The sequence below is a fragment of the Amblyomma americanum genome, chromosome 6 (assembly GCF_052857255.1).
Source record: "Amblyomma americanum isolate KBUSLIRL-KWMA chromosome 6, ASM5285725v1, whole genome shotgun sequence".
NCBI classification, from domain to species: domain Eukaryota; kingdom Metazoa; phylum Arthropoda; class Arachnida; order Ixodida; family Ixodidae; genus Amblyomma; species Amblyomma americanum.
This window is the reverse complement of record NC_135502.1, coordinates 169,760,369-169,781,959: the sequence shown is the minus strand read 5'-3', so window position 1 is coordinate 169,781,959 and position 21,591 is coordinate 169,760,369. Positions and strand designations below refer to the sequence as shown.

The following is a 21,591-nucleotide window of genomic DNA, read 5'->3' as shown; positions in this document are numbered from 1 at the left end:
AAGAGCTATATCAGAGTCACTGTTAATTTCGCGGTATATGACGCAGTCATCAGCAAATAGATTTATTGTTGAACATAGATTGTCATGTAAGTCATTGATATATATAAGAAAAAGCAGAGGCCGTAGAACAGAGCCTTGTGGTACTCCAGATCCAACTGGAGAAGTGAAGGAAGAAACATTATTAGCGGTGGCAAATTGTGAACGATTAGTGAGAAACGAATGCAGCCACCTAAGAACGTTAGGGTCGAGGTTAAGTTTACTAAGTTTAAAAAAAAGCAGTTGATGAGGTCAAACGCCTTTGAGAAATCGAGGAATATGCAGTCGACAACGGAACCCCTGTCGAGGAATGAGTTTAGATCATGTGTGAAGGTTAAAAGCTGTGTTTCGCAAGAAAACCACTTCCGAAATCCATGTTGACTGTCCGTAAAAAAGGCATTAGAATCAAGGAACGATGCAAGGTGAGAGTAAATAACATGCTCCATGATTTTACACGGAATGCTGGTAAGTGAGATGGGTCGATAATTATGCGGGGAATGTTGATCACCAGATTTATGCAAGGGAATCACCTTCCCAACCTTCCAGTCATCAGGGATACATGCTGTTTCAAGAGATTGCTGAAATAGGTTAGAGAGTATTATTGCGCTGTATACTTTGGTTTTAATCAAGAACTTAGAACTAATGTTATCAACACCACATGATGAAGAAACCTTTTGTTTTTCGACTTTTTTTTCCACTCCAGCAGTATCAAAGACAATAGAATCCATCGGTAAAAAGTCAGCACTGTTATATGCAGGGGTTACCGAACACTGATTTTTGGGAAAAGCTGGAACGAATACACTGTTTAGAACATTTGCACATTCATTAGGATGAATTAGTTGGTCACTGGAGTCTTTAAGGCTGATGGATGAATTGTCTTTTTTGTTAACTACGCTCCAAAATTGCCTAGGGTTATTTATCAAAAGGGAAGGTAATGTGTCATTGAAAAACAAATCTTTGGCATCCTTCAGTGCACTTTTATATTCAAGGGCCGCGGCATGATAAGCAGTCCAACGTTCTTGGGAACCGGTTAGTTTTGCAGAGCGGAACATGCGTTTTTTCTTATTACAGAGCCGTTTTAACGATTTAGTGAACCATGGTGATTGACGGTTAGAGGTGATGACTAAGCGTGGAACATATTTTTCAGTGAGCGCAGCAACTTTTTCTTTAAACAGGCTCCAGTTAGCATTCACGCAGCGATCATGAAAGCTTAGCAAGTAATGGTCTAGAAAAACAGACAGTTCAAGGTTAATAGCATCAAAATCAGCATTTTTGTAATCATGGATATATTTACTGGGGTTACGTTGATGGGGAACTGCGCAGGTCAAAGCAAAATGAAGGAGTAGGTGATCACTTAATCTTGGCAAGTATGATATGGGCTGGAAAAAATCAGGCGATGTGGTGAGTACCAGATCGAGGATATTAGACGCAGTAGGTGAAATACGAGTTGCCTGCGTTACAAGCTGGGATAAGTTAAAATCACTGCACAAATTCAAGAACATGTCGCATTCACTTGAAAAAGGTTCACAATAAGAACTCACGTTAGACCACACTATGTTGGGGAAATTAAAATCACCCAGTAAGATAAAGGGACTGCTCGGATAATGGACTGTAATCATATGAATGACATCATGAAGATCGTTTACAAAGGTGGGGGAGGTAGACGGCGGACGATAGCAAACGCCCACTATCAATTTCCTAGAGCATGTGCGAATTTCAACCAGTACAAGTTCCAACGCGCTTACAAAATGGATCGGAAAAGACATAACAGTATCAGCAACAGCTACGAGCACGCCTCCGCCACATCTAGAACCCCTGTCGCACCGATAAATGTTATATCTCTTTTTACAGGTAAGAAGTTCACAGCTATCTATCTTCGCCGATAGCCAGGTTTCAGTAAGACATAGAATGTCAGCATCGCAAGCATCAATTACAGAACAAAGATCATCTCGTTTAGGTATTATGCTGCGAATATTTGTGAACAAAAAAGAAAGTGGGGAAATTGCCGGGGACTTAGTTCCACTGCCCCTCGCGCAGTGCTAATTGGTAACAAGTTCGGTCGGTGGCGCGGAGGCGCTGTGGGTATCATTCGTAGGGTCCTCAGAACGGTTGGTTGGCAACGGGAAGGCGCTTGGGATTTCATGAACGGAGTCATCACAGTGATTGTAGGAGTAGCATTTATTTTTTATGTAAAGCTTATTGAAGCGAAGCTTGAAAGTGAGCGGCTGGGATTTGCCAAATTCGACCAGTTTTTTTCTAGCGTGACGGGTGGCGAAAGAAAAATCCTCGCTAAGCGTAATTTTTTCATCCTTGAGCTTAGAACAGTTAAGCAGTATTCTCTGCTTTACCTTGAAGGATGAAAATTTGGCAATAATTGGTCGACATTTTTCCGATGCGAACCTACGGAGCCTGTGCGCTCTATCGACCAAAATTTCAGAGGACGGAATTTCCAAGCAGGATGAAAGAACCTTGACTAGCTTTTCTTCTGACTGAGCCCAGGACTCTGATTGCGCGTCAGGTATGCCATAGAACAGAAGGTTATCGCGTCGCTGCCTGTCTTCAAGTTGAGACAGGCGCGCGCGCAGCTGAGAGTTTTCATTAGAAAGTTCGTCAACTAACTGCTGAAAAGGATGTACTTCCTTCTCGATTTCGTCAATGGTAACAGTTTTGCGCTCAACGTTAGTTAATCTTTTGTTCATTTCGCTCAAATCTTCTTGTAACTTCAGCTGGGACTTCTTAAGATCATCAATAGAGTTTATGAAAGCCTTTTGGTCCAGTTGCATTTTCGCAGTTCGCGTGTTCAAAGCCTCCAGTATTGCAAACATATCTTCCAACTGCTTAGACTGGACGTCAGGAAGAGAGTCCTGTACCTGATGCCTCGTGTTAGGCCCAGGGTTGAGCTCGACGTCTCCGGACAACGCAGAAGTTGGTTTACAAATCAAAGCATTCACCGAACACACAGAGCAAAACTCCCGGGCGTGGGAACAGCAACAGGCACACGTCATTAGATTTCTTAGCGTACAGGAAAGTAACAGAACTAACCTGGAACAAGAAGCAGAGCGGATTAGGTGGCCGCATCCTGGTGCTGTTCTCACGCCCACTAAGGGCGCCGGGGGCCCGCCAGCTGTTCATATAGGCAGCAAATGATGTCGCTGTTGATCTGGATCTTTCATGCGATGGAGGGACGGCGATGAAAATGTGCCTGTCTTGCGGGCATGCGGCATCACAAGTGTCGTTGAAGTGGTAGGGCAGCGTGCTGATCTCATGGGTAGGTGACGATAGCGGCGCATTGCTGAACAGAGCCCATGCCGTAACCTGGACGAAGAAGCAGAGCGGATTAGGTGGCCGCATCCTGGTGCTGTTCTCACGCCCGTAATTCGTCCCGTCATTCGCCCGAGACAGAATTGCCTGTAATTTCACGACAGGTTTTGTTTGCATGCGTATCTGGCGTATGTCCACTTGGGTGCTTTTGTGTAGAGGATTTCGTGGTTAGTGAAGTTCGTACCGTAAGCGAAAATTTGCCATTCCAAAATTCTCTATTCCATGTCATTTTCCGCGCAGTGGCTTGAAAATTTCACTCCCTCAGTTTAGAAAAACCGAGATAACTTCGGATCTTAAAAGTCCCTAAAAATTCGCGCAAATTCCATTCCGGCAAGTTTTACTTACTGGTTTGGTTTAAGGGGGTTTAACGTCCCAGAGCAACTAAGGCTATGAGGTACTTACTCCTTCAATTACCTGTTGAAGGGAATAGAGCACCACTCTCTGTGGTATTCGTCTACAGGTTCGCACTGCTATCAATGCCATTGTTGATGACCAAAGCGTTTGCATGCGCACGAAAGCACACTTAAGAATATATTAACAGTTACACGCAAAAACACTACATGCGTGCACGCGCAGTATCCAAACTGTCGTTTTTCATCATCGTAATTATTTGATTAATCCCCCCCCCCACACACACACATTAACCCTGGTCTGTGGCAGCTGCGGCTTATCGCAGACTCCTGTTCCCTTCTGAAACTTTTGACCATTTACTTTTGATTCCCTTTTCTTAACAGTCGCAGTTCTATATTGCCTCTGTAGGTACTCAGTTATACTTTCTAATTCCTGCCCTAAGAAGCCAATGTCATGAGTGAATCGAAGGACACTACCGTATTCTTCGTCAGCTTTTATTTCCTACTGTTCCGAATCTAGCTCTCTGATGGCCTCCTGTAAACAGGCGCGATGTGGTACTGGAGAGATTGTGATTGTATGCTTTCCTGGTAACGCTCCTGATTGACTTTTGCGCGAAAGAAGAAATTGTCGCGTTGCTCAGGTCACCAGAGCGGAGGGCTCTGGACTGATTCCGACCACTTGGGATATTTTACGTGCAGTACCATCGTGCAGCACGCGGGCGTGCATGCATTTCGCCCCCCCCCCCCCCCCCCCCCCCCCCCATGCTAATGCGGCCGCCGCAGTCGGAATTCGATGCCGCATCTTGGGGCTGGGCAGCCGAACGTCGCAGGCATTCATTAAGCCGTCGTGGCGGGTGAGCTTCTGGGGAAGATGATTTTTACTCACAACGTGAGCAGGGAGCAGTACCTTCCACGACGTGGTGCGTGCGAAGGGAGCGCCCGTGGCAGGTGTTGCGAGGCGGGGATCGTCTAGCGATGAATGCGCACCTGCGTCGATGAAGTGGCCCCGGGATGGCGCGGTGAATCGCGCTATGATATCGTAACCGTCGTGATGGCGTCACGCGCGCATGCACGCTGCCTTGCCTGTCAGCCGTTCCGAGCCTCCATTCATCATCGCGGCGTTGGTTGACGCACGTTTCCTTGCCGACTGCACTTGTACTGTAAACAAGGAGCGCATACAGAAAGCGGACAGCCGTACAATTGGCCGTATGCGTGCCGCTCCTTTCTTCGGGATCTTTCTTTTTTTCTACCTCGGCGGGAATTGGGGAAAAAAAAAACTACAACGCAGGGGAAGATGAAGAAAAAAAAGACCCTCGGTAGCTTGGGGACCCGAGTTTGAGTGACTGCAGAAAGGGGCGAAGAAAAACGGCTGTTTGTCTGCCCTGATCGATTCCGTACGCCTCGTCAAGGGGGAGCTTTTGTCCGTTACCAAGGCCTCTGTGAAACGCCGAGCGCCCCAGCCGCCAGGAGACAGCGAAATGGAACCGCTCCGGCAGGAGGCGCTGGCCGTTCGCCTTACTTCTGACGTCACTTGTTTGGTTCACGAATTGGTCCCTGCAAGCGACTGCGAAGTCCACTGCATGGGACGCTGCAGACACTGAAAAATATTTCCACTGATTCTATCCGACAGAACCTGAGTGACCACATCTCTACGCAGTGCTGAGCTGAAGCGTGAATGTTTCGAGTCACTGTGACCTCACATTCCACGCTATGTTAGGCATCTGTCGTTGTCATACGGATTACGCTAACTGATGGACAGAGACCTCCCATAATGCTGTGCAATAGGCGGTGCCAAAACTACGGTGGACATTGCGTCACGGCGAAGCTCTGTCACGTGAATTTGGACATCCGGGTCGTTCCTGCGGTTTGGTTTGGTTTATGGGGGTTTAACGTCCCAAAGGGACTCAGGCTATGAGGGACGCCGTAGTGAAGGGCTCCGGAAATTTCGACCACCTGGGGTTCTTTAACGTGCACAGTACACGGACCTCTAGAATTTCGCCTCCATCGAAATTCGACCGCCGCGGCCGGGATCGAACCCGCGTCTTTCGGGCCGGCAGCCGAGCGCCATAACCACTCAGCCACCGCGGCAGCTATTCCTGCGGTTTCGTTTGTATAGGCATTGATTGCAGACGTTCGACCTTTCTTTCCTTAATACCAACGCTCACATCGCTGAAAAAAAGGGCGTTGTGCGCTGCCTCAAACTGCAGCAACTTCACTGCAACGGAATGCAACATGTTCCGAGTGCCGTCACGTAGTGAACGGCGAAAACAGTACGCCGCTGCGGTCCTCTGGCAGACTGCCTGCTACGAGCTCTACGGACAACTCTTGGCTTTGCTTCGAGCATTTTGTTGGTGGTAAACGTTTGAGAGCGTTGTAGAAGTTTGGGGATTTGATTAAGTAGGCTGTGTTCTCTCCTTGAGAAGCGCCAATTTGTGTCTCGGACATCTTCGGCCACAGCCGGTCTCGCATGACGGCGGTAGCCCCGCGCGGTCGTAGGTGTGCAGATATGTGCTTTTCGGCCTCCGTCTTTACAACTCGACAAGATGTTAAAGGACAGAGCGATTTATTCCTCAGAAATTTGTGCTGCATGCGAGTTGCTGGAATTCAGAGCTAACACTTCAGGCCTATGCAATCACAAACGTCAGCTGCCGAAACGGCGACACCGGCCACTACGGGGTCCCGTTGCCTGACTTTGCTGGCCGCAGTATATGTTTACGAGCACTTTTAGGATTTATTAATTGTTATATGAGAATATATTTGCTAACTTCATGCCCGAAGTGAAACACGCTTTCACCAGCAGTTCAGTCGTCATGTGCTCGCTGCGATATGGAAAAATTTTATAATTTTACGTTAAGGTTCCCCGTTTGCGTAGACCCGCATGTTGCAGTTACGTTTCTTCATTCCTGTGTGGGAGAGGGAGGGTGACAGACAAGGTGATCGCATTACAAAGTTATAAGAATTATTCACCACCATTCTTTTCATGCTCTGAGGCAGTAAGTTATGAGAAGCTTCACTTCAGGATAACCGAACTTTAAAAAAATATAGCAGCCAACGCAGTCTAGCTGTTTATCACCTTTCATTGTACAGCACATAGGAGAATTGGCATCTGAGACAAATGTCATAAAACTGAACTGTCGCTGTGCAGCAAAGCATCATTTGAAAACTGTCTAGGTGCTTAACATTCATGTGAAGTAGATAAATGTCTGCGTCTCTAGCTTACGTGTGATGCATTGCATGCTTGCATGTCGGAATATTGCACTGAATGGTTGGCTTATTAACTGAGAGTGACGTTGGTGATTTCAACTAGTGCAGAATGCTGCAAGGACGGCAAGGGCTGGTGTGGTGGTCGACCGGGTCAATTATCCATAAGCACAAAGAGTAATAACCATGCTATAAAACTGCTAGTTTCAAAAGGGCAAGGAACACATTGCGTTCACAGACATTCCAGATTTTTTGGTATCACTAACGTCCTAGGGACAGTTTACCAAAGTCAGTTAACATACAAGCTATGCCGCAGTGTTCACGCCAAAACTGAAATTGGGTGGGAATGCCTTTTGTTCAACATTGCAGAAGACTTGGTCAAAGGAACTTGTAGAAAATGCTGAAAACAACTCGGATCAAGCTTCTGTGTGTGCTGGAAAAGCCGAAGCATGATTTTTTTTACGTTCTACCATGCTATTTATTATAATTTACCATTGGTCGCTCATATCTCCTGCATTAAACTCATTAATTACATGCTGTGCTGTATAAAATGCGCCTGCAGGAATTTTCGGAAGACAAAGGTTACATCAGATGTTATTACACACATGACAAGAACAGTTTAAAACTAAGAGCCGATGAACTTTCTCATTTTACAGTTCAACATTAAAGCTGCCTATGTGAAGAATTGGTTCTGCTTTTTGCTGCAGTCTGCTTTCTGTTTTGTCTTTGTACTGTCTTTGGTTATGCGGTGGTGCCTGTAGCGAAGCTGTGCAGCAGGCTTTTATGCTTTGCTTTGGCTTAAGGTTTCCATTAAAAAAAACACAAGGCAAGCTAATCTTCTGCCTAGCTGATTGTGTTACTCCTTGCCTACCTTACCTTGAACACATTGCATACAATGCATAAGTTTTATATTTCCTAATTGCTGTACATATGCATCAGCAGCTGAGGTGCCCGACATTGGAAAGTTATATGTAAATGGCATGTAATGTCCCACACCACCATGCAAGCTGTGAAATGCATTGCAGTGCTTAACTATGCGTGATTAATTTTGTGTGTGAGTGAGGTTCTTGCGCACGTACCAAAGCCTCAATAAATGGGGGCACCTCTCTCAGTGCTGGAATAGGTGCTATGTCACTTGCCTATCCATGCCCTTGACGCACATTAGTAGAGGTTTTCAGCCAAGAAATCTCGGCGCATGCTCGGTGCAATTCGTACCGGTAGAAAGAATACAGTATGGCTGAAAATGCAACACATTTGTCATGCAGTTTCACTTTTGCATTACGGAAGAATTAAAACTCAGTTGCTTGAGACAGTTGTTATGCATGCCGCTTGTGCAGCAGTTATTCTATAAGCCATAGGAAATATTCGACAAAAGCAGTTGAGCTGACAAGAACATTAATCGAGAGCAAAACAGATTGTGCACTTTTGCTAAGGTTGTGAAGCATTGTTAAGTACAGACTTTTGGGAGGAGCGGCTGCTGCTGTTGTTGTCAGGAAGAATGAAAAAGAAAGTGCGCGGGCCTGCCCTCTGGCACAAGCTGAGCCACACTCGCTGCCACGTGCTGAAAGTAGGAGAGTTAAAAGGAAAGCAAAGATTGTAAGAAAAGACGCGCGCTATTATGTCCCGGGCTGATCCCGGAGGCGGTGCAGTACCGGGCCAACCCGGGCCGAAGTGCTTCAAGCACTCCGCCATATTTCCAAAAATAATTTTAATATCTTGGGTCTAAATAAAACGCGGTCTACCTTGCTTGCAGGCAACGACAGCTCCGGTGCTACCACGTGGCTAGAAACGCTCTGATGCAGTGCACATGAAAGCTTTGTAAAGGCTATAAAATCACAAAATATTGTAAATTGTATGGTGTTACGTCTAGAAGCGATACACGGGCAATGAGGGACGCCGTAGTGAAGGGCTCCGGATTAGTTTAGACGGGTTCTATCGCACAGCACACGGGCGCCTTTCGCGCTTCGCCTCTATCGAAACGCGGCCGCCGCGTCCCGCATTTCACCATACGGCACGAGCTAAAATTGTAGTCCGTTCGAAGTACGTTGAACATTTGTGATTTGCACAATGGGTGCTTGTCCTGTGTCCGTCGTTTCAGTTGCCGGTTTTTGTCTGCGTGTAGCGCGTTAATCCCATCAAGTGAAAGGAAGGTCATTAATGAATGTAAGAAAAAGTGAACGGCCAAGTACAATACCTTTCGGGTTGCCCAAGATTCCAAAAAAGAAAGGCAGGATGAGCAAGAGTTAGCATGGGCCAACTGCTTTTAACTGGCTAGGATCACTTAAATCCCACTGAGAACAGTACGATGCAAGACATTATTTTATAAAGGATTTTATCGCATGCTTTCTCAGAGAGACTAAGGTGCAAGTGTATGTCACGAAGGACGGAAAGTTGGCTATCACAGGTATGCTTTTCAAAAAGCGTACCGATTTGGAAGGAACAACTGAATGGGCCACAACAATTTAGCAGTGTGAGAGTACTTAGTGTTTTTCACGATTAGGAACCCATGTTAGTCATAGAAATGGTCCAATGATTTGGTGCTTGTGACATTATCAGAACTAATAAATTTACCACATTCTGCTGTATGCAGCCATGCCTCGTTAATATCCACCCGGTAATATTGTCACGCGTGAATGCGGTGATCACTGAACACAGGAACGCAGGATCCGACGAACGTCTGCACCACAGCTCAAGATCGCTGACACTTCCGCTTCCTCTTCTTCGACACGGCGCGTGCTTCAGGTCAGCGCTAAGCGAAAGTACGGAATGCACTGTGTCACTGGCCCCCGGAAAAAAAAGAGCATCGTCCCGATGCGTAGCCGGTGTGTTGAAAAAAAAAAAAGTTCACCAAGGGAAGTTCACGTGTTGTGCGGCCGTAAGTCCAGCTCTAGCGCTACCGCTCGTCTATAGTAAGGCTTGAGGCGGACAACGTGTACCACCTCAGGGTGCTGGGAGTGCCAAGTCTTCTGAAAGCCGTCAGGAACGACCTCATAGTTCAAGTCTCCAAGTGGCCTGATGACTTTGTAAGGTCCAAAATACCGGCAGAGGAGCTTTTCGCTAAGTCCGCGTCGGCGAATGAGAAACCAGACCCACACACGGTCTCCTGATGAGTACCTAGCATCACGGCGTCGGAGGTTATAGTGTTGGGCATCTCGGCATTGTTGGTCGAGAATCCTCACCCCGGCCAGCTGACGAGCCTCTTCAGCGAGGTGCAGGAAGGTGTGAAGATCCGCATTCGGGTCGATGTCGTCCACATGCGGTAACATGGCGTCTATCATCGTGGTCACGTCGCGGCCGTAAACGAGACGGAACGGTGGCATGTTTGTCGTTTCCTGAACGGCCGTATTGTATGCAAAGGTGACGTATGGGAGCACTTCGTCCCAAGTTTTGTGCTGAACGTCGACATACATGGAGAGCATGTCACCTAGCGTTTTGTTTAAGCGTTCCGTCAAACCGTTCGTCTGAGGGTGGTAGGATGTCGTCCTTCGGTGGTCTGTATGACTGTGGAGTAAAATCTGCTGTAGGAGGTCAGCCATGAAAGCTGTACCCCTGTCGGTGATTAGGGTCTCCGGGGCACCGTAACGCAAAACGATCTGATGGATGAAAAATTTTGCTACGTCAAGGGCTGTGGCACTTGGCAGAGCTGATGTTTCTGCATATCGGGTCAGATAGTCAGTTGCCACGATGACCCACTTGTTTCCCGAATGAGAAAGAGGGAATGGGCCCAGCATGCCCATCCCGATCTGCTGGAAAGGCCGCGATGGTGGTGCTATAGGCTTCAAGAATCCAGCAGGTTTTGTTGAGGGCACTTTGCGACGCTGACAGCCTCGGCACGTTCTGACGTAGTGTGCAACGTCCGACTGAAGACGGGGCCAGTAATACTTCTCTTTGATTCTTGCAAGCGTGCGGGCTACACCCAAATGTCCAGAAGTCGGTTCATCGTGTGAAGCTTGAAGGATTTTGTCCCTTAGGCTCGTCGGTATAACAATAAGGTATTGCTGATTGTTTGCGGCGAAATGTTTCTTTGCGAGGACACCATGGCGAACGCAGAGAGACGCTACCGAGCGCTTGAAAGCCTTCGGGGTAGTCGGGCAGGTCCCGTTAAGAAACTCAATGAGGTCCCGAAGTTCTGGGTCGGCGTATTGTTTGTCAGCAAGGCTCGTTGCACTGATCGCATTTAAGGTGATGTCGTCGTCGTAGTTTCCGTCCTCCGTTGGGGATTCGACGAGGGCACGCGAGAGGCAATCGGCATCCGAGTGTTTCCGGCCGGACTTGTACGCACTGTCATGTCGTATTCTTGGAGGCGCAGACTCCATCTGACAAGGCGGGCTGATGTACCTTTGAGGGTCACAAGCCAACACAAGGCATGATGGTCCGTAACTACAGTAAAACGTTTTCCATAAAGGTAGGGTCGAAATTTCGACGTCGCCCACACGATCGCTAGGCACTCTCAGTTGCTCAGTAGTTAGCTTCAGCGCGAGACAAAGAGCGGCTGGCGTAAGCGATGACTCGCTCTCGACTGCTGTGGATTTGAACCAGAACGGCACCCAGGCCTACGTTGCATGCGTCAGTATGAAGCTCCGTATCTGCGTTTTCGTCGAAGTGAGCCAGAACTGGAGGTCCTCGCAGGTGGCGTTGAAGAGTTTCAAATGCTTGTGTTTGAGGGGCATCCCACGTGAAAGGCGTGTCTGTCCTTGTCAAACGCGTCAGGGGCTCGGCGATTTGAGCGAAATCTTTCACAAAGCCACGGTAGTAGGCACATAATCCTAGAAAGCGGCGGACTTCCTTTTGGTCCTGCGGTGGAGGGAAATTGGCAATAGCTTTGGTTTTGTCCGGGTCCGGCCGAACTTCCTCGCAACTGACGACGTGACCCAAGAACTTTAGCTCAGTGTAAGCAAAGCGGCATTTCTCATTTTTTAACGTTAGCCCAGAAGACTTTATGGCTTGCAGCACAACTTCAAGGCGCCGAAGGTGCTCCTCGAACGTTCGGGCGAACACAACAACGTCATCAAGGTAGACGAGGCATGTCTGCCACTTCATGTCTGCCAGAACTGTGTCCATCAGCCGTTGGAACGTCGTCGGTGCAGAGCACAAACCAAATGGCATTGCCTTAAACTCATAGAGCCCGTCCGGAGTAATAAATGCGGTTTTTTCTCGGTCCTGTTCATCTACCTCGACTTGCCAATATCCTGATTTGAGGTCCATGGACGAGAAATATTTTGCATAGCAGAGGCGATCGAGAGCATCGTCGATTCGAGGAAGGGGATAAACATCTTTTTTAGTTACTTGGTTTAGGCGACGGTAGTCCACACAAAACCGCAGTGTACCATCTTTTTTTCTTCACGAGGACGACAGGTGCCGCCCAGGGACTACGAGAGGGCTGAATGACGCCGTCTCGAAGCATCTCCTTAACTTGACGGGTGATTGCGGCGCGTTCCGTGGAAGACACGCGGTAAGGTGATTGTCTGAGAGGGTGCACGGAGTCATCTGTAATTATCCGATGCTTGGCCAAGTGTGTTCTGCCGACGCGGGAAGAAGTCGAGAAGGTATCGCCGTAGCGTTGGAGGAGATTTTCTACTTGGCCTCTCTGGTGCGGCGAAAGTGCGGGGTTAATGTCGTACTGGAAGTCGGGAACACCGGTGTGAACTTCTGTTGACGACACCATGGCAAGACTGGGCGCTCGTCGAATGTCGGCGATACCATGAACGTGGGCCACAGTAGTCCCAAGGCTAAGATGTTGGTGCTCACTGCCAAAATTCGTAAGCAGGACTTCGGTTTCTCCGTTTTCGAGGTAAACGACCCCTCTGGCGACAGCAAGGCAGCGGTCGAAAAGCATAATTGGTTTGCTTTCGACGACACCTTCAAACTTTCGCAGCGTCTTCGCGCCGACAGAGACCACAACGCTCTAACGGGGTGGAATGGTGACGTCATCAAGGATGGAAAGAGCCGCGGGACGTTCGAAAGCACTGTGGATTGCGTTCTCGGTGGAGAACGTCAATGACTTCGATTTAAGGTCAATGACCGCGCCATTTTCTGTCAAAAAATCCATTCCGAGGATTACGTCCCGGGAACACTGGTCGAGTACGACGAAGGTGGCCAGGTACGTGTCCTCTTCGATGGTTAATCGTGATGTGCACGTGCCAGCTGGGGTGATCAAATGACCCCCGGCAGTACGAAGCTGTGGGCCCGTCAAAGGTGTGGTCACCTTTTTCAGAGTCGCGGCAAAAGGTCCACTGATTACCGAGTAGTCGGCGCCGGTGTCCACAAGTGCGGTGACGTCGGTACCGTCGATTGAAATGTTCAGATCAGCAGTTGTAGTCGTAGGTGTACGGGAACGTCGCGGAGTCCGCTCACGGCTGCGGTGCGGCACCAGGCGGTTTCGTAGCGGCGAAGAGCTGATGCGGCGAGGCGTGTTATCGGTCTGGTGATCGTCGGTGCGTCGTATAAGCGGTCGGTCATGTTTGTGCAGCAGTGGAGGATCTTGGACATGTCGCAGGTGAGCAACCTTGGCCCCAAAGGTTGCCGCTTCTAGTTTTCCCGACGGCGACTAGGAGACCTTCCACGCGAAATGTCGGCGGAAAAACGTCGCGGAGACCAGAAACGACGTGGAGACGGCGAGCGGGCATAGCAGTGTGGTGCTTCGGGTGTCGCGGCCAGGTAAGCGCTTATTTCTGGAGGCCATTGACCACGCTGCGGTCGGGGCGCATCGACACGATATCCCTGCAGACCCATATGTCGGTAACGAGAGTTGCGGTGGACGTGACCGGGCCCGCCGCAGTGATAGCACAGAGGGCGATAATCGGCGGTACGCCAGACGTCGCTCTTCCTAGGGAGAACCTGAGAAGGGTGAGGTGGGTGTGGTTGGCGGTGAATCTGGCCAGGTGTATCCGGGCGACTTGGAGGCGGCGGTGGACGGCGAACGGCTGCGGCGTATGTCATCATCTGGGGTGTTGTGTTCGGGTGAAGAGGGGCTGGCGGCGTGAGCGCCTGTTGGACCTCTTCACGAATAATGTCCGAAATGGAAGACGCTTGCGGCGACTACGGGGCTGGAAAGAGCTTTTGAAGCTCTTCGCGTACGACGGTCCGGATGGTTTCCCGAAGGATGTCGTGGCTAGAAGCACCGACACCGCTGGTAGACATCAGCGACGGCGGACGATCGTACTGTCTGGATCTCATGTCGAGCATCTTTTCCATCGTAGTGGCTTCGGAAACAAGTTCGGCGACCGTTTTGGGCGGGCTTCGAGCTAACCCAGCGAAGATCTGCTCCTTGATGCCCCTCGTAAGGAAACGCAGCTTCTTCTCTTGGGACATGTTGGGATCAGCCCGGCGGAAGAGCTTCGCCATGTCCTCGGAGTAAACGAGGACGGTCTCTTTTGCTAGTTGGACGCGTGTCTGGAGGAGCAGCTCGGAACGTTCTTTCCTGAGGACGGTGGTAAAAGCCTGCAAAAACTGAGTCTTGAAGGAGCCCCATGTTGTTATTGTGGCTTCTCGGTTCTCAAACCAAATACGAGCTGCACCCTGCAGTGAAAAAAACACGTGCTGCAGCTTCGAGTCGTCAGCCCACCTGTTGTATTGGGCTATGCGCTCGAACTTCTCGAGCCAGTCCTCCGGGTCCTCACCTGGGAAACCTTGAAAGGTGGGTGGTTCGCGTGGCTGCTGCAGCACGACAGACGGCAAAGGGATGGCATCCGGCATGCTGACGGGGGTGTTTGTGGGCACTGATGGTCGCGCTGAGGTCAGTTTCCTGGCGGTCGGACGAGACTGCAGAGGCCCGAACTCTGTTTGTAGTCGTTGCAGCCGCCGGCTTCTTTGATGGGTGGGCGTAACTTCGACTCTCAAGGTGTCAAGCGGGCCGGAGTCCCGGCTTCTTGGAGGGGCCCTGAGCATGGGGTGCACTACCCAGCACCTTCACCAAAATGTCACGCGTGAATGCGGTGATCACTGAACACAGGAACGCAGGATCCGACGAACGTCTGCACCGCAGCTCAAGGTCGCTGACTCCTCCGCTTCCTCTTCTTCGAGACGGCGCGTGCCTCAGGTCAGCGCTAAGCGGAAATGCGGAATGCACTGTGTCAATATGATGGCTAGAATTATGAACAGTTTTTCTGGGGATGAAACTTTATCAAAGAATGCATGCCTTAACATGGAACTCTGCTGTTTGGACAAATGACAGGGTTTAAATGCACAAAGCCAATTGGGACCCGCATATTTTTGTCGCGTAATATGGACTGCAATGCGAACGCCTGGACTGTGGTAACCAGCTACTATAACATAGCGCAAGGGCTGTTAGAAGTGTATAGCGTGCAGTTCTTGCTAAACATTGAACTGCCAGGCATGCCGACTCTCTCCGCTTGCACTTTCTGACTGACAAAGCACTTCTCTTTCTGGTGTCAAAATCATTGGCACTGAAAGGCTCGGCGACTCATTTCCTGGCGCGCTTTGTTCACTGCACAAATTAATTAATTAAGCCGCACGCTGCCTCTACAACCTTTTTTGTTATAATCTAACAGATGTTTACTTGCAACACTAATTTAATGCTTTTTTAAACAGAGCACACAGCAAGAAGGAAAAAAAAGCACTCGAGTGAAAGCATGTCGGGCACGACGAGAACCTGGCACATGTGCTAAGCAGGGTATCTGCAAATACAATCCAAGCAGTAAGGAAATGGGTTGAAATTAAATTCATCTCAACCTCGACAGGTCGATGGCTACACCGGCACTCTAGGACTTTCAGAAACGGCTCAACGTCAGCATTGCAATGCCAACCACAGTGCAATAGCGCATAGCACATTTTGAAAAATCAAAATAAACCTTGTTAACATTGTTTTGGCAATATACACAAATATGGCCTTGTCACGGCCATATGGCAAATATGAACAGATAGATGTGTGTCCACAGAAACCTACAGGTGAGCGTTGTGGAAGGTGCAAACAAGCATCTACATTCAAGCAAACAAATTTAGAATTGCAGCAAATGCAAAGAAGGCGAAGGAAATCTAGGAAGCATTCCACATCTCTCACAATTACATTCTCATATGCCCACCATCGCCTTCATCCAGCAGGCAAATAATGTTCATTGCAGGTAGTCGCAGGTAAATTAACACAGCAGGTGCTTGTGCATTGATGACGTATGCTTCTAAAGGCTTCGAGAATGTTTCACACAAGCTGGTGCTGCTTATCTAGGAAGCGCTAGTTAACAGCTGTTCAACACCAATAAAGCCGAGTTGTTGAGCACCTCGGCGACAGCAGTGTAGTGAAAGCAACAATGAATATGGGATCAGGTGCTGATTCAAAGAGTACAGTTTCTATCCCGATTGTCATGGCTCACGGAGCACTTCGAGATCGCTGCATTTTACCAATAGCCATGGCAACTACGATAATGGACTTAGTATTGCAATCATTTGTTAAAAATCTACCTTCACTCCACGCTGCCAAGCAAAAAATAAATTGTAATCACAGCAGTTTACTGAAAACTCTTTCCATTTTTAATCACGATTCGCTTTAAGGAAAACTCTATGTACAGTTCTGATGCGGAACCAAAGTGTTCATATTAATAAGGTTGTGGGTTGACTGCTTTCAGAAGCGTAAGCATCTGCTGTAGTCTTTTTTTCTTTTTTGGCATCAGATAAAATGAACTGCTCATGCACTAGTGGGCCCATATTAGAGACTTCTGCATTGTGAAACACCGGTGAATGAGTTGCGACAATGGTTTTTGTTCGTACATAAGTGTTCCTGATCTGGTGATATGTTACAACTCAAACTTAACACTACTGCTTTGGCTCAGACCATGATCACATGCCGGGGAAGCTGGATTCATTCAATTTGTTACGGAAATATTTATTGCAGATATGGGCCTGCGCAGCCGGCAGGAAGTAAAAAAAAAAGACCCTCCAGATGTGAGATCCGCTATGCACACTGATGTTTTCACACAGATTTCACACTGCCGCCTGCATACCATCGTAATTCGGCCACTCATAGTCGCAAATTGCACTTTATGGAGCACAATGGCGCAGAATGCTGGCAGCGCGTCTGTAGTCCCGACAGAAAACAGCTCAACAGCCGCGCAGCCGAGGTCGTTTCGCATACGCAATACACAAGTTTCAGAATGGTCTCGTCGCACTCACGACGGTTGTCTAAAACAGTACACAGGAACTACGTTCTATATCGGTGAAGGCTACGCCGAAGCACAACGACTTGTGTTCGCGATCACTGCAACCGCTGCAACGAATGCGACTCGCTGCAGAACACGAAGTTCATTTCGTCACGTTGCACTCACGGCAGTTCTCAAACTCAGTACAAACGCGTGCACCCGAACCAGGATCTGCTGTAGCCTGTAAAGTTCTAAGTTTATTTCAGCACTCGGAAAACAAGGCCTGCGTAGTAAGCTTTTCAAACGTAATTATATTTGCAGGCAATATCACTGACTGACGCAAAAGCACTCGTTCCAACTGCAATCACTTTCACTACACTGACACTTATCACGGCGCTGTGAAGTTTGCTGTGCGCACAAGAAATTCATACTGGGAATCTGCTTCTCGCTGTTCGTAAATATCGTCGCGCGAATAAAGAACACTTGAAACTATCACAAACGGCTCCACATAAACACATCGCGAAAAACGGCACTGTTACGTCTTGCGTAGACAGCGTAGGTTTGTAGGCGGCTCGGTGAACTCAGTGTAGACGACGAAAAAACAACTTGGGGGAAACTGCCGCTTGCCGCTGTTGCACGCGGTGAAGCTCGAAGTCGCTGTCAACACTCGTAATAGCCACATGCGGCCAATATTATGCGTTTCTCGGCACAGCTACCACCTACAAGGCCTGGTTTCTCACTCCGCTTCGCGGGCGGCATCTTGCTGACGAGGCGCGGCGTTGCATCGCTGCTCTGCCGCGTCACGGGACAGCAGCCAATAGCGTGATGCGACCATCCGCTCGTGCGGCAAAAAGTTGAAGTTGACCAACTTAATGCGCAGAGGCGGATGCGTTCATGCGCTCCATTGTTCGGCCCTTGCGTAGCCTTTGCGCACTGTCGCAACGACGCGTGCGCATGCGAAAAAAAAGTGATCGTACAGCGCCCTTAAGCTCGTGCATAAACTTGTGCGTCTCGCTTTCTACTGCGAAGAACCCAATGAAAGTTTACTCTTTTGGGAATCGATTCCAGCGAGGCGTCTTTTGCTCAACATGCTTTTTGATCATCGCTTTTCAGTCGTTAATTGCAATTTAAAAAAGGTTTTTCTGCTGAATGAATACCTTTCTGTTCGCTCTCAAATGCTTCTGCGGGAGTTTCGTGTGCGCGTCGCGAGTGTCATCCGAGGCCGCGCTGAGCAACCATTTGTTCCTGAGCGGCGGCTTTTGAATTGGCTCATCGCAGGCAAACCTGGCCGAGTGGACGCCCCGATCGACGCCGTCCAGCCAGGAGCCCCTCAGCGCACCTCCGGTAAGCAAATATGTGCACACGACTTCGCTAGCAGCATTCCCGCTGGCTTCCTTGTGCAAGGGGCCAACTGCACTCGACACGGAGTAATAAATTATTTTGATAATATCAGTAATATTTAATCAGTTTTTCGGTATTCCTAATGTAGCGAATCATCTTGCGGTCTAGTAATATAGGCACGTAGTAATTTACTTTGAGTTTACAACCTTGCATCAAGCGTAATTAATTCTCGAATTTACTTTGAAATCCGTCCACTGCTTTTTCGGTTGGCAATGGATCGTTCGTGCCAAGAAAGCTGGACATCTTCTAAATACACTTTGGATATTAGTTGCCCCTGCGGCACAATAAATTAAGGAATGTGAAAAATTTGTGATAGATATCATACTAAGCTTATTTTCGTGCTAAAGCTGAAGTAAGCAATTTAGAAATAATTGCATTCTTAGTCAGTCTCTCACTAGCGCTTCATATGCAGGGAAAAGAACTTCCGGAGGAAAGACTAAAGACATGTTTGCCTGAGGAGGTCCTTGCTCCCGAAACGGTGTGGTAGCTTGAAGCAATATAGAATTAAAAAATTGGCAGAAGGCTTAGCTTGGTTAAGCCTGGAAGATTGCGAAAGCAATACCCTTGGCTGCGCCTTGGTTCGGCTGATCGTGTGGACATGGTTGCCCTTTGTTGAACTTATGGCTATACATTGTTTTGCTTGGTTTCTGCTATTGATATCCTTGGTACACTTATGACTTATCTGTGTTATGACTTATCTATGTTATGTCGCTTGGCCGCAGCAGATCGTTCCAGCCTCGCCTTGTACACATCATCCGACATAGCGCAAGGCAGCGCGCCGACCACTGCGAGGAGCCGAGCTGTAGCCCCATTTATCCTCCTAGCGTGACGTGACACCAGCGAGCGCCCTCTCTCGGTAGCGCCGCAGCAGCGGCGCGCAAGGCTTCGCCTCTACCATCGATGCCGCGAGCTGGGGCCCCGTCTCTCGGTCTGGCGTGACGTCACACCAGCGAGCGCCCTCTTTCGGTAGCGTCGCAGCAGCGACGCGCAAGGCTTCGCCTTCACCATCGATGCCGCGGAGCTAGAGCCCCGTCAGGTTCAGGTTCAGAAAAGTCGTTCTTCTCGTTATTCTTCCGTCTCCGTAGCTCGCTGATGCTTCCTCTTTGCATTCTGCCGAGCTGCCTTGTTCGTAGGCACCATCGTAACATCTGGCTGTATGACTGCCTTGGCGAAAGGAGCGGAGCTGTTTTATACAGCTGGTGTGACGTCACTCTGACCGTAGCGCCCCTGATGAGAGGAGCGGGAGTTAGGCCGCCGTTGGTGGCTACCGCCTCGCCTCGCGACGGCGTGAGATGAGGCCCCGTTTTTACACAGCTGGTGTGACGTCACACCGACCGTAGCGCCCCTGGTGAGAGGAGCGGGAGTTAGGCCGCCGTTGGTGGCTACCGCCTCGCCTCGCGACGGCGTGAGATGGGGCCCCGTTTTTACACAGCTGGTGTGACGTCACTCTAGGTCACGTGGTGTGACCTCACGCAGCGAGGTCACGCTAAAGGTCAATGGTGCCTACCACCGCCTCGCCACGGAACGGGCTGAAGTGCGACCTAAAGTAGTATTGCTTCGCAATAAAAAAATACAGCCATAGATTACAAAAGTTGTGAACCGAAACACAGTAACAATTCGCGCCAACATTCTGCTCGTTCTTTTAATTGACGATCAATGCGACTGTGTTGATTTTGCCCGTGTGCTTTCAGTTATTCTTTCTTTTGTAAAATCGGGCTTACTTGATATCTTAAGGCCTCAATGGCAGAGAGAGCAAAAAGCTAAAAAATATTTGTGTTGCACCACATTTTCAGTGGAAGACAAAAATAGCCAACAGTTCCGCTTAAATGCTTCCAGATGCAAAGTGGAGTGTAAGCAGAAACCATAATCACTTCATGTATCATCACCATGAGCCTAAGTATGATCACTGCAGGACAAAGGCCCCTCCTATCACCCTGTCCTGTGTGAGCGGCGGCCACGTAATTCCCGCAAGTGTCCTAATCTCATCCGCCCACCTCAATTTCTGCCGTCCTCTGCAATGCTTGCCTTGTCCTGGAATTCAGTCCGCCGCCCTTAACGACCGCCGCCTATTTCGACTTCGCATTATCTTGCCATGCGCAGTTCTTGATAGGATCGTTTGTCATTCACTAGAATTTGTTCCCCCTACCACTCTGACCTTTTTTTGTCCCATAACGTTACACCTATCGTTTTCCTTTCCGCAGCTTTCTGCTTTGTCGAGTTTTAAGATCTGCCATATAATCGTCCCGTATTTGAGGTCTTCTTTGCCGTAATTTTTCCGCAGTTTTTTACCTTTAGGTTCGGGGCTGCGAACGTCATAAGCGCCAACGAAATAAATCTGTAAATAATGTGGCTTATTTTCTTATGTTTGTTGCATGGATCTCTTAGAATACGCATTACTTGCCGATGCAACATAAATATAAGAAAGTGTGCTTCAGTCAAAAACTTCTAAGTAGGCCTGGTATAGTTTATAGAGGTGCAAAGGACACGTTTTTGCAATATTTGTAGCCTATCATAGTTCTCTTTCGCCGCCGTTCCCCAGAGGCGAATACTGTTGCTTAGAAAGTAACGAATGATATTACGAGACTTTACGCACAGCACTGAGGCGCTTAAGATGTCGATGGCCTGCTGCACACGAGCAGCCGCTGTTCATCCTCACATTCACCTCCAAGCCTGCCCAGCCAGGCCCCGACAATATGGGAGGAGGTGGGATAGAAACCCGATTGCAGAGGAACCGGGCAGGAGAATAAACAGCGGGAAAGGTTGGCGTAAGGGACAGGGCAGTTGGAACATAAAGGATCGCGACGAAACTTGTACACATAAAGCCGTGCAGATGTGACAAGTGTGTTGTATCTGTCGAAGGATGTAAGCCTCCCGCACAGAAAGACTAGGGTGAGGGTCGGGGTTGAGTCTACGGTCAAGGCTTAGCGGGTCGTAATGCTTTTTGATGATGGCGCGAAGGGGCAGTCTCGACCCACCCTCCGAGGGCCTTGGCCATTGGGTCAACGGTGTCTGGATGAGAGTTTCTCGGGCGAGCTGGTTAGCTAGCTCATTGCCGTCAATCCCCGATTGCCCAGGTATCCATTGCAGGAAGACAGGGCAAGGCTGCAGCGACACAAGGGCGGCTTCGAGTTCCGTGAACCGATGTGGTGGGAATGTTTTTGGTGGAACGGCATGAATGGCTGCATGGGAGTCAG

At 48.9% G+C, this 21,591-nt stretch overlaps 2 protein-coding genes across 4 annotated transcripts in view; one reads left to right on the top strand and one right to left on the bottom strand.

Moving 5' to 3' along the window:
• The window catches only part of nab (NGFI-A-binding protein homolog), an 867,324-nt gene that overhangs the window by 602,490 nt on the left and 243,243 nt on the right, over positions 1 to 21,591 (top strand). For all 3 annotated transcript variants that reach the window (XM_077628086.1, XM_077628088.1, XM_077628087.1), the window contains one exon: positions 18,275 to 18,340. In XM_077628086.1, the coding sequence (XP_077484212.1) occupies positions 18,275 to 18,340 (66 nt within the window). The remainder of the gene's footprint in view (positions 1 to 18,274; positions 18,341 to 21,591) is intronic.
• LOC144094426 (uncharacterized) lies at positions 2,076 to 4,780 on the bottom strand. Its single transcript, XM_077628373.1, has 2 exons — positions 4,594 to 4,780; positions 2,076 to 3,351 (listed from the first exon to the last, which is right to left on the bottom strand). Exon 2 carries the CDS (start codon positions 3,039 to 3,041, stop codon positions 2,076 to 2,078), a length of 966 nt encoding a protein of 321 aa, XP_077484499.1. The 5' UTR covers positions 3,042 to 3,351; positions 4,594 to 4,780.